This window comes from Cyclospora cayetanensis, unplaced genomic scaffold (genome assembly GCF_002999335.1).
Source record: "Cyclospora cayetanensis isolate NF1_C8 unplaced genomic scaffold, CcayRef3 CcayRef3_contig_6, whole genome shotgun sequence".
In the NCBI taxonomy this organism is placed as follows: Eukaryota; Apicomplexa; class Conoidasida; order Eucoccidiorida; family Eimeriidae; genus Cyclospora; species Cyclospora cayetanensis.
The window spans coordinates 25,851-37,584 of record NW_020312590.1 but is presented as its reverse complement, the minus strand read 5'-3'; the positions used below and the strand labels follow the sequence as shown (position 1 = coordinate 37,584).

At 47.7% G+C, this 11,734-nt stretch overlaps 2 protein-coding genes across 2 annotated transcripts; one reads left to right on the top strand and one right to left on the bottom strand.

Annotated features, from left to right (window-relative positions):
• Positions 1-643: 643 nt before the first annotated feature.
• LOC34617413 lies at positions 644-3,670 on the bottom strand. The gene has a single exon (XM_026335093.1). It carries the CDS (start codon positions 3,668-3,670, stop codon positions 644-646), a length of 3,027 nt encoding a protein of 1,008 aa, XP_026190878.1.
• A 1,284-nt stretch (positions 3,671-4,954) lies between these two features.
• On the top strand, positions 4,955-9,022 carry LOC34617414. Its single transcript, XM_026335091.1, has 7 exons — positions 4,955-5,149; positions 5,328-5,655; positions 6,190-6,351; positions 6,418-7,371; positions 7,507-7,616; positions 8,025-8,228; positions 8,657-9,022. Exons 1-7 carry the CDS (start codon positions 4,955-4,957, stop codon positions 9,020-9,022), a joined length of 2,319 nt encoding a protein of 772 aa, XP_026190876.1.
• The last annotated feature ends 2,712 nt before the right edge of the window (positions 9,023-11,734 follow it).

Sequence of the window (11,734 nt, the reverse complement as noted above, 5' to 3'; positions counted from 1 at the left end):
TTCGTATGCAATAGCTGGAGTAGGAGCTGAAGCAACGTGTAATAGACATAAAGAGAGGCTCTGCCCGGTCCAGGTACTCACTCTGGAATGTACGACCTATTGCACCAGATTTGCACGTTATAATAAGTGTATTTCCTCTTCCCTTCTTTTGCTAGTTCCACACTTCCCTGGTTGTGCCTTGCTGCAAAAACTATGCGCTGACGCATAGTCAAGTTTGTCCAGCAACGAACGAGGACGCAACATGAATATGTTAAGTACCCTGACTAACACAAGAGTATGCTTTAGCCCTAGGTGTAAACCAGTTCAAGTGTATGCGGTACGGCAGAACTGGTTGCTTACCTCCACTGCGATGTGCTGGATATACAGGCTGAGAACTCTAAGCGTCACAAAGAGGAAAAGAAGGGGGCCGGCCTTTACTGGCTGTGTACACCCTTGCTGTACACGCGCAAAACTATCACTTTTAGACCTACGTAAAAGTAATTACGTACATATATATGTGCGCTCGGCGGCCCGTGGTTTCTGCGGCTGAGGACAGCTTTCGTACTTCGGGTACTGTTGTATTTAAAGGAAAAAAACAGTGTCATATAATCGAAGCCTTTTATGCTGGGAGAGGGACTTAGCAGCCTCGCACAGCTGGAGATTACTATGCTGCTGGTGTCCACCTTCTGTCCTTATGCGCCTGGTTGTCTAGCCCGAACGGGCTGCATGGAAGCACCCTCAACAAAAAGTTTTCATGACCTTCATGGTTTGTCTTCCCTTCGTTTGTCCTGGCGTCCTGAAGAGCGGAAGCATGCGTTGAAATGAAATTGCCCCATTCAGGGCTTTGTGGTGATTTTGTCGTAATTGGCTTTGCTCTTGTGCCAAGAGGCAACCCCCAACAATCGCAATCAACGGTGGGAGCGGAACCATAGGTTATTGAGTCTGAAGAACCTTGTCTTCGGGGCCAGCATGCAGAGGCCCACCTGGAGCATCCTAACACCGCATCACTTTTTTCCAGGTGTACGGCATAATGAGGCTTTGTAGACGGGTTGGTGAGGGGCTGCTGCTTTTGGTGTTGCTGGTGAGCCTCCTCATCCATAAACTTGACACGCCGTCCACGAGTGTCCATGGGGCACTTCATGGCTCCAGAAATTGCCTTCTTTGCAGTGCTTGGTGATGAGAAATGCCCAAATCCCATATTCTGTTGAGTCCAATTCCAGCAGGGCAGCTGCTGGAGGGCATTGAACTCCAGTGTCTTGTGACCTACCTGCAGCTGCTCCTGATTCCGCCGGTCACCGAGGTTTACATTCATTCCAACCACAGCTAATGGGGTCTGCTTATGCCTGATACCTTCAGTTGGCATGCGTTGCTGCTGCCTCTTTCCTTTAAATATCCCAGATGACAATGACTCCGATGCTACTGGCGTCGTTATGGAAGCCGTTGGTTTGACAGCTCCCTGAAACGCCCCTCGGATAGCTCCCCCACCCGCGATCGCAATTAAGCTCTGCTTCAAACATTCGCAAAGCCGAGTTTCGCTTGATAATTGCTGTTGAAGCCGTGCCAGCTGTTGTTGTTGCTGCTGCATGCCTTCCAAGTGGGCCTGGCCTAGGCGGTCCGTCTCATGTTGTATCATCTGATGTGCTCTTTGCTGCTGCTGCACCAGAGTGCGCCTTATCGTTGCTGATCTCCATGGAGAAAATGTTCGAAGTAGAAGAAGGAGCACGCAGCGCCGCTGCAGAACCTTTTGAAGCTGGCTCTGCCTCCGTTTGAGCCGACGTTGCTGCTGCCACCCTCTCCAGGCCATTCGCAGGAGGCAGACAGCGTCATGTGCCTCTTTTCTGTTAAGAGATATAACCAGTAGTTTTTCTAGCCGCCGCTGATCCTTTTTGTGTTGCTCTCGCATAGAACTAAGCTCAGCACAAACAGCAGCACTTGCATGCTGGTGCTCCTGTTGCAGCCGCAACCGCAACTGCTTCTCGCGCTGTAGTTCCACACAGAGTTTTTGTTTCATGCTGGCCTGGGACGTGGCAAAGCAGCGAGAGGCCTCTCGTTGTAGAATCCCTAGGGACTGCTGCAGCAAGGCTAAAAACTGATCCTCGCCCTCTGCTTGGGACGCGGCAGTGGCATAGTATTTGCTCGTAATCGGGTCATGTCGCCCTAGCCCTGCTGGCGGAAGCCGCTTTGGCGACCTACCCTGGCCTTCGAAATCTTTTCGCACAGATTGACTAAAGGATGATGCATTGGAGGCAATCGGTGTGGGTGTAGCTAAGTTTATCACACATTTTTCACGTTCTTGTTGCTTGAGCTCACTGCTCCGAAAATGGGTAGCACTACTCGTGTTTCTCATCGCAGATAGGCTCCTCATGTTACAACAGCAAACTGGATTGTTGTGAGCGGGCACCTCTCCCGTGTATTGAAAATTGATCGATTCCACACAAGAGGATTTTTGAGAACCACTGTCTATGTTGTACTTCCTCTGCACGTTGAGGCACCGGCCTTTATCTGGTGGTAATTCATTTTGGCATGCGGACCTCGCTAGGCGAATTGTGGGATACTGCGGTGACGAAGCTCGAACTGGGTTTGGTGGCACTTTCGTTTCTCTTCCACCTAAAGGGGTGCGTTGACAGATCCGTGAGTGCCTCTTGCTACTGACTGGAGGGCTATAAAAAGGCCGCATACCACCTTTAGGTCCGGTGGCACGACAATGTCTTCTGGATGAAGGAGCCTTTGGAGATAAAGGCAAATCAACAAGGGAAAGCTTGGCATATGAATTACCCGAAAAACGAGTTTCCGCACCCCGCCTCGGTTGCCACCTGCTCCCTCCAACATCTGAAGGGCTGCTCTCAAGGCCCTCGTACGCTGCAGTCGCCAGGCGCAGACTCGACTCCCCGAGAGCTGCAACAATTTCAGCAGCTGGGGAACCATTCCATATTTTGCCTAAGGCACCTACTCTAGTACAATCTGCTCGGGTCTTTGGCAGTAAGCCAGAATCAGAAGGGGCCAGCAGTTCCCGTAAGGGGTGTGGGTTACAACGTTCTGTGGGCTCTTGCGTTGCCAAAGCATTCTCCTCTGTCACAGCTACCGCAATTCCATCGGTAAAATATCCAAGGGGTTTCAGTGCTAGAGGAATATCTGCTTTCCTAATAGGATTCAAGGGTGAATGTGATTTTATTGTTGCTACCTCGACCTTGACCGACTTTGGGCCAAATTGGGGCTCTTTCCTTGTCCCAAGAAACTTTGTTCTTTTCCTAGATTCAAGATCGTTAAAGTCAGCTTCTACACCCTTTGCTTCAGTTTCGCCGGCTGTAGTTGAGGCGGTAGATGGAACTGGGAAGCTCGCCAAGGCACTAACCGTTGCTGTTCCAGAGAGTTCCTTTAGAACTACTTTGGTTGCCTCTACTAGGGCAGGTAAGTGCATAGGCCATCTGTGGCAGGGCGAATGGGTATTTATCATAGGCTGCAAAAACGGTGGCATGTCCTTGAAGCCGTTAGAGTTCGAGGTTGTCTTCTCGCCTGGGGAAATTCGGTAACTCATATGTTCCATGCTCTCACGGAAAGTCGCTTGTTTCGGGCTTCGGTCAGTAGTTTTATTCGGTAAAATGGCCTTCGGTGTGTCATTACTCAAGGCGGAACAAGACTTCGAAGGTATTAAGGACGCCTCAGAAGGAGTAATTGCCTCCAACATCAGCATTTTGTGAGCTAAAGGGTAGGAGAGTAATGACTCAAGTCCGAGCAGCAAGCTCCAAGAAGTGTAAAGCACCTGGTTGCGCCTGTGTAGGTAGAGTGCAGCTCAGGAGAATTGACCAGCTAAAGCAGCGTGTGTTGGCTCCCCTATTCACCATGGGGCTCATCTATTTGAAGGCACGTAGTGTAAATCATGTATCGCATAACTAGAACAACTCATCAACACAGCCTATTGCTGCAAGTCCTTGTCTTGCTGACTGTCAAGCCTTGCTTGCATAATGCTTAGAGACTGTGCACAGACCAGCAAAACCTTTTCGCAGTAGCTGCTTCGAAGCCGACACACCCGGCCCCTCTGGTATCTGTGTTGGTGGATAACCACCTTGCTGGAATGAACTTCTAAAATTTTATCGTAGGACGCTAAGAAATATTAACATTTTACGGCTCAAAGTGCATCAAAAAACGCTTCTGATAAACCGGCTCATTCTATGAGGGTCACCAGTCCAGCGTCCACTCACCTCCCTGCCCCTACCATGCGCACAACGGCTATTCAGCCAGCTTGAGCCACCCGAAACCACCCAATTCCGTAAAACTAGATATGTCCATCGTAAATAAGTAGGCACTTCGATCCATGGAAAAGTAAACCTGAACATGATTTTGGAGAACCTCCTTGGCTTGCACTTCCACACCCTCTGCATCGATAGACGTGGCAAAAAACTGTCCATTAGCAAAGCCACTAGGAAAACCTATTCGCATCTCTCGTTATTCAATAATAAAAGAATTATTGACCATGCAGCGCTAAATGTACCTCGGACATGCTCTGTTGGCTGTACGCCTCCGACCTCTCAGACCAGCAGCAGGCATGAAACTCTTGCTAGCCTATTCAAGTATTTCTCTGCTCTGAATTTAGTAAAGTTGCTTTCGTAGAGCCCTTGTTCAATATCTCAAATACAATCTTCTCATGATTACCGATCCATTGCATACCATCTCCTTGAATATGCTATGGACTATTCTCAACCCAGCACTGTGCATATTCAAACGCTAAGACCAGCTATATTGCACGGCTTCCAGTTCCAGTACTGCTAGATTTGGCATTGTGGCACTCTGGAGATGATTTTGTCCCGGAGAACAGGCGTCGCGGGGTGCGCCCAATCCCCTCTTACTCTGCGTCAAACAGGGCACACAACTGCAAGAGCTTTAGTCCTCTCTGTCTTGATTGGCATAGCAAGGGCTTCAAGTATTAATGCAGACTGCATAATGCACAAGCACAAAATACTGCCAGGTAAGCCCACCTATGGAATATTTCATTGCACTTAGCATTGAAGCTTACAGTTTTCCTGAAAATGCAGCAGATAAACAAGTAAATGCAAACACTCAAGTCAAGCCCGAATCTATGAGTGTACTACTGGTTGCCCCTATCAGTAGCACTGATGGAAGCACTTTGTTTCGATGGCAAACTCATGGACTCAACGCACATGATCATTTTGAAGTGGAAAAAACTTAGAATGTTTTGCTGAATAGAGGCCTTATCTTAACTCATAACTGTGCATTTTAACGCTTAAAAGACTGGTTTAGGCTTCCAAGATAGATTTTCTAAACAAGGCGAGCGAGAATACAGCCAGTGTACTTTTCAGCAAGCTATGATTGGGAGCTCGAGACCCGAGTAGCCAGATATCCCCCGAGGATTTAGTAAATCTGCTGGTTCTTGCGCACTTGCAGCAGAAAGTGAGGCAGATTGTGGAAGGGCACTTGACTTGTCCTACTTGCTGCAAGACAAAACCAATCGCATGTCTGCCGATGAATATCACCTAGGTGAAAGTCCCCTACCTGGTTCTACCAAGGTGAAACCACAGGTACAAGATAAGGCTGGTGACTTGGAGCATAGTGGCCCCACAGAGGAGGGTGGTAACGCTGATCCTGCTGACCCAACAGAGCAGGACCAGCCAAGAGAGCCCATCTCGACAACAATAGAAACTTTTGACGCAGCAATGCAAAGCGCGTGCACGTCTGACACAAGAGCTGGCCTTTTCGACACGTTAGAGCCATTCGTGAGCTTCCAGGGATTTTTGCAGGCACAATAGTGAGATTTTATCAAGACTGACTAGCGAGGTGCTGGTTCCTTAGAAACTTAATAAGCATCCCAATTTTTTTTAAAAGCAACTCTCACAAAGGTGCTTGATGCATGGGTGTGAATAGAGCTGACTGTGGTGTGCCTTTTCGGCAAGGTTGGCTCTGAGGCGATGGAACATGTGACCGGGTGGATGGAAGGCCTTTTCGGCACGATGCTAAGGCTTCAATCTGACCCAGAGGCCTTGTACAATTATCTGCGCGGCAATGGAGGCCTAGGTGATGTCATAAGAAGCAGTTACCTCTTCGGTCTTTCCATTGTCACCGGCGTCCTTGTAGCCCTTATATACGTTCTATGTTGCCTCCCCAAGCTCTGCTGCAAGCCACTTCGCCGTTTTTGCTGCTGCATCAACCGCTGCGCTAGAAAACTCAGATTCTTTTCTCGCGCTGTTTGGGCTTCAGTATTAGTTGCCTTAGCCTTGGCAGGAATAGTGTTGAGCAGCTTAGTTCTTTACTACCAAGGCCGCGGAGTAACAGGGTCACAGCAGCTGTACTGTCAAACGTATCTTTTTGCTGATGAAATGCTGCGGGGTAGCGCTTCATTGGCACCAAATGGCGGCGAAAGTGAAGTACTGTTGCACACTGAAAGCCCGAAGCCGATAGCCATGGAACCTGAGGAACCAAATGAAGCCGACAATCCGAAAACACAGCTCGACACATTTGCAGGCCTGCTTCCGCTCACTGATACTGTAGAAGCTTTGGCTTTGCTTTTTGATAAGGCCAACCCCGAAAACATTCTGGAACAGGCGAAAAAATCCGCATCGAACGCATTGGATGTAACTAGTCTGGAGAGAGACATGCTTGAAGCCATGGAAAGCCTTAAAAGTGCTTGCATAGCTCTTTCGGCAAATAATAGTCTTCCAGGAGCGTTCCATAAGTCTCTCTGGTGCGAGGCTAGCCAAGTACGAATCCCTTCCGAAAGCTCTAATGTTGGCCTGCCCCATGCATCAACGGCGATGATTACTTCAGCCTCCAAAATCGTGGGGCTCAAGCCACAGCAGCACGTGGATAAGCTGTTTACTGAATTTCAGCTTCCAGATCTAAACGTTGCCGAAAGCTTTCCTATCGACCTTATTAGACAGCTTTTCTTAAACGCCACAGACCTTCTGTCCAGCACTGAGGAAACTGTTTCCAAGCTATTGCGATGGCTTGGCATAGGACTTCGAGTGGACGCTGCCCTGCACTTGCTCATCCTGTTGCTAGTTGCCTTGTGGACTCTCTGTCTCTTTTTCCGCGGAAACAAGGCCGGCGGCTGCTTTTCCGCTTTTCTGTGGAACTCTCTAGTGCTGGTGGCGATAGTTTTTCTGGTTTTGGGGGGTTTACTGGGGTGGATTACGACACTGGGTCGGCAGGGATGCAGCATTCTGACTGATTATTGCTTGGAACAAGACAACTGGGACCTGTTTACAGATTTGTTTCCAGTTGCCGAACCGCTCGTCACTCAGTGCCTTAACAAGGAAGGAGAAGGAGATCTTCTTGATGGAGCTGGACTAGCTGAGACTTATGACGAAATGCTTGGCACGGTGAAAAGTACATTAGAAAAGTTTCCCAGTGCTGTATATCCCCTAGATCCAAAAACCTCAGGTAAGCAAAGAGTTATTCTCCTTCTAATGGCAGAGTTCACGTTAGCTGAGCATATAAAATGTGTGTATACACCCCTGCATGCCGCGTGGACTATGCCATTGTGGTCCAATTGTTGTGTTTGTTCCACGTTCTTAGAGCTGGCCCAGAGCTACTTGGATGCAGCCATGTCGTTTGGCACTCTGGTGACTGTCGATCCGGAATCAGCCCCCTCAATCCGAAGACAAGTTTTCCCCGAATTTCTTGAAGTAAGCATCTGTCTAAAGTCAGTATATGCAGCTGCTTATATCTAGTAGGTTATAGGGAGCGCGTTTGCACATGCGCTCATTGAAACCTTTATTCATGTGTGCAGCGCTAGGTATCAGGCTCTGTGCAAGTAGCATATATACATATATATATAGGCATTGTTCTTCATAGCTGCGATTACATATATATGTGTATTCTTACAAAAGGGCGCTTGCATTTATGCGGACATTCAAGCACGCCTGTGAGTACACAGCGTAATCTGCTGATGTGCTTATGAACATCTGCTTTCAAAATCGGGACCGATTTTCACTTCCGGAAAGTGCTCTACCCAGATGAGTGTACACTTCTTGCCCTGGCTGGTGTGGCCATCGCAATTTTAAAGCGTGCATACGTTTTTGTGCCAATTCAAGAGCGGCATGCAAAGGCAAGATGTTGAGGTCGAGGGGAAAATTATCTACGGTCTCGAGACTCTTGAACGTCTCGTTGCCCCTTGGAAATTACCATCTCTCCATCCTGACGATGAGAGGGACCGCGAGTATAATCTAGAAGACGCCAACCCTGTTGAAGGAGATCCTAAATACATTAAGTGGCTTGACGAGCTCAAAGAGAGCAAGGTACGCCATGCTTCCATTGCATAAAACAGCCTAGACAATAGGGCAGGCGGCCCGCAGGACAAGAAAACCGTGATTCGCCTGGAACCTTCATATTTATAGCGTGGCGCAGGCTCTACATCGCACGTTGAAACGTTTGCAAACAGATTGCAAGGGGCGGTGGCCTGGACAACGCGCCAAGACACGCACACACATAATATGTATACATATATATATAATGTGGACGGGATGTGAACCTGTAGTATTTTGGTATGCCCGTACTTCTCGCCTCATAAGAGCCTTCATGACTTTCCAACTGCTCAATCCACCCCACTTGATGGCATGTGTATATACTCGTGGTGCGCATATGATGCAGTGCATGCGTATCCGTGCTTACAGCCATGCGTATGTACGGCACACATACTATACAAATACGCATGTGGTTTCTTCAGAAGGTACAGCTAATGGCAAGTGGACAAACGGCGGATAATGCGGAGAAAGAAGCAGAAGCATTCAAAGTCCATACTAAGAACGGCATTTGGTGGCTTCAGCAGAAGAAGAGGCTTTTAGATTTGAGCTACGCATGCAAAAATCGAGAGCAGCAAGAACAATTATGCGGGTATGAAGAAATGTTTGGACTGGGAGAGAATCAAATGCAAGTGTCCTACATGTACGGCAAACAGCTCGCGGCAGGAAGAAGCTGTGAGACCAGTCAAGCACTGAGTTTATACATTAAACCTGTAGAAATGAAGCTACATATAGCTCTATTGGCGACTCTCTTAGCATTCTCTGCCCAACAGCGGCTAGTCGACACATAGTGGCTCATATCAGACTTATATCTATTGACGTGACGTGTTGTGTCGCGACGTATGCGTGCACAGACCTACAAATATCGAACTGCTTCGGTCACGCTGGTAGACCACTTTCTTCTGCTCAATTTCCCCTTTACAAACAAGAATAGCACCCCTTCCACTGCAACAGCTACTTTGTGATATGCGGTCGACTTTTGTCGTGCTAATTCCAGTGAAGTGTTTATTTGGCTGGATTCGTGCTTGCTGCCTTCCCAGTTTCAGCTGCTATTGAAGAAATCAACAACAAAGCAATATTCCCCTTCGAATATTTGCGCGAGTCACTGACTTGCCGCTTCCTTCGGCGTAATATTCTTCAATTTACAATTCTTGGCTGCGAGTCTACCGTCTTCAGTTTCTATCACGTGAGGCTCATTGCGTCAAAAACCAACGCATGCATGAAAGATTTACCGAACGCATTTTTTCCTCCTGTGGTTTCAAGTGGCCCCTTTTCCAGACTTGAATTTTGCTGCATCGTTTTAATTCTCTTCTCCTGTATTCTGCTTCAGGCAGCACTGTACCGGGCACTTGGTGGAGGCATGGCATTTTTGAGCGCTCTCATTATCATCTTTTTGTGGTGCTGCATTAAAAATGGAGGACATGCCCATACTGCTTCAGCCGCTCCTTCCGCCGTGTAGACCCACCCCAATAGTACAGCCCCTGTCCAAAAAAATATGCCTTGTCAGAAAAAAACGATGCTTCCCCCGGCCAAATAGCCAAGTGTATAAGCTCGTTGTTGGTTGCGTGAACTCTGGTAATCGACGTATTGATGCCTGCTAGGCCCTTAATTTGGGGGAAAATTTTACTTTTCGCAACGCTTTCCATCGTCTTCCACAGCTAATGAGGCAGCAAGCCGAGATCATCCAGTTCTATGTACCAATGTTCTTATGCATGATGCAGAAATGCCATTCTTACTGGGCTAGTGTATGTTATAGTCAATTTTTGTTTCCTCTCTCTTCTTTCACCTGACTCGGCCTTCTTGCTTGATATTAAGAGGAATTTGCTCTCTTGGTGCCATGAAGTTCAAGAGCACTTGAGGTCTGCAGTGACCACCCAAGTTTTGGCATAGTGCCGTCCAGGGCAACTACATGGCAGCTTTGTTCATGGGGACCAAGCACTGTACATGAGTCTTTTGGCATCAAAAGTCATATTAAAGTAGCATCAAAAGTCTTGTACCTCTTTTAACCCGCACAGTTTTGCTTCTCTCGTCAATGTGCAGGCTGGATCTGTTGTTCACCACCAGCGAGCTTTTTCGTGAGCCATGGGAGCAGTAAATATTTTCTGCTTATTTTACACCATTATCCTTTGAAAAGGATGTGGGTCTGTAGCTTTATTTGATATAGGCCTATGTAGGCTATGATTTTTGGTGTCCTGCCTAATGTAAACAGCGAAAGTGGCATCTTCCTTTATTATACTGAGTTGGTCCCAAAGTCAAATACTATTTCACGGCAACACGGCTTGAAAAAAATGAATGATGCTGCCAGGGAGAGCACTCAGTATATCTGCATCACATTTAGGATTATCACAACGAGCCTAGTGAGTATTCGTGCCTGATTTCCAGCAGCAAGGGTCCAAGCATGGGCCAACCCGAATCAAATAAAAGCAGCCCACGAGCATGAGAAAAAACTGAACGCGTCTGATCTGAACCTTGAATCCCAGTGAGTATTCATTCTAAGATGACCCAATGTCCGAGACGTCCATCTGAGTCCAGACTTCCTCTCACGCTGAAGTTCCCTGGTACACATTATCTCTCTGTTGAAAGTAAAGCACTTAGCGGTTCGCAGAAATCGAGACAAAATGGACGAGCTGGTGTTGGTACCGCGGAGTAATCTGTTTCAGTGCCTCCTAGCTTTTCCAGGCTCAGACAAGTTCTGTCGTTGTAAGATGTAGCTTTTTTGGGATTATGCTTATAACTCTTTAGCGCAGCTGTTGTATAGCGAGTGCTCTTCTTTTCTGGCATGGGGTCCACTGAACTCGACAACAATTATCGTGCTGGTGGCTTGGCAAAGAAACAAAGGTATAGAAATCGGCGAACTGGAAAGTAATGAAAGACATAGAAACGCAGCAGGCATGCTCCATTAATGTCGGCTTGTAGTCACAACAAGGCTACCGTGTTGACTCGTTTGGCAATGCAATGAAAGTTAGCAGTCGGTTTGGCTATCCATACTGTACAAGATGATACCCACTTCGTGATGTGCTTCAACTAACATCAGTGAATCTTAATAGCTCTATGGATGCGTCATTCGTTGAGCCGCGCCTTCAGAGAAGTCATTTGTCTCTCTTGTCGCGCGTAAATGTCGACGTGAATGTGCACGTTAGAGCTTCAATAACCGCTTTATCAGGGTCTTAAAAGCACGTACTACGTAGATCAATGCTAGAAAACGGAGTAAGGGCATTGATTGCCGCTTAGATGCGATGTGCTGTGGGGCTTACCGGAGGAAAGGGAGTCCAGGAGTCCCTGTACTTCTCACCAGTTATAAATCATGAAGAGGAACAAAAGTCTACGTCTTCGCCATTCAGTAGCCTCAAGAGTTTACACCAGTATTCTGGAAGTTCTCGGAGAGCTTTCCGGTAGAGGCGGCTACCAGGGCCGAGTGTGTCTGCTAATAGGTACGCGCTGCCCAAAATCCATGTGTAAGACGATTAACAAAACACAGAAGTCTGCTTGGCCCTTTTTCCCAG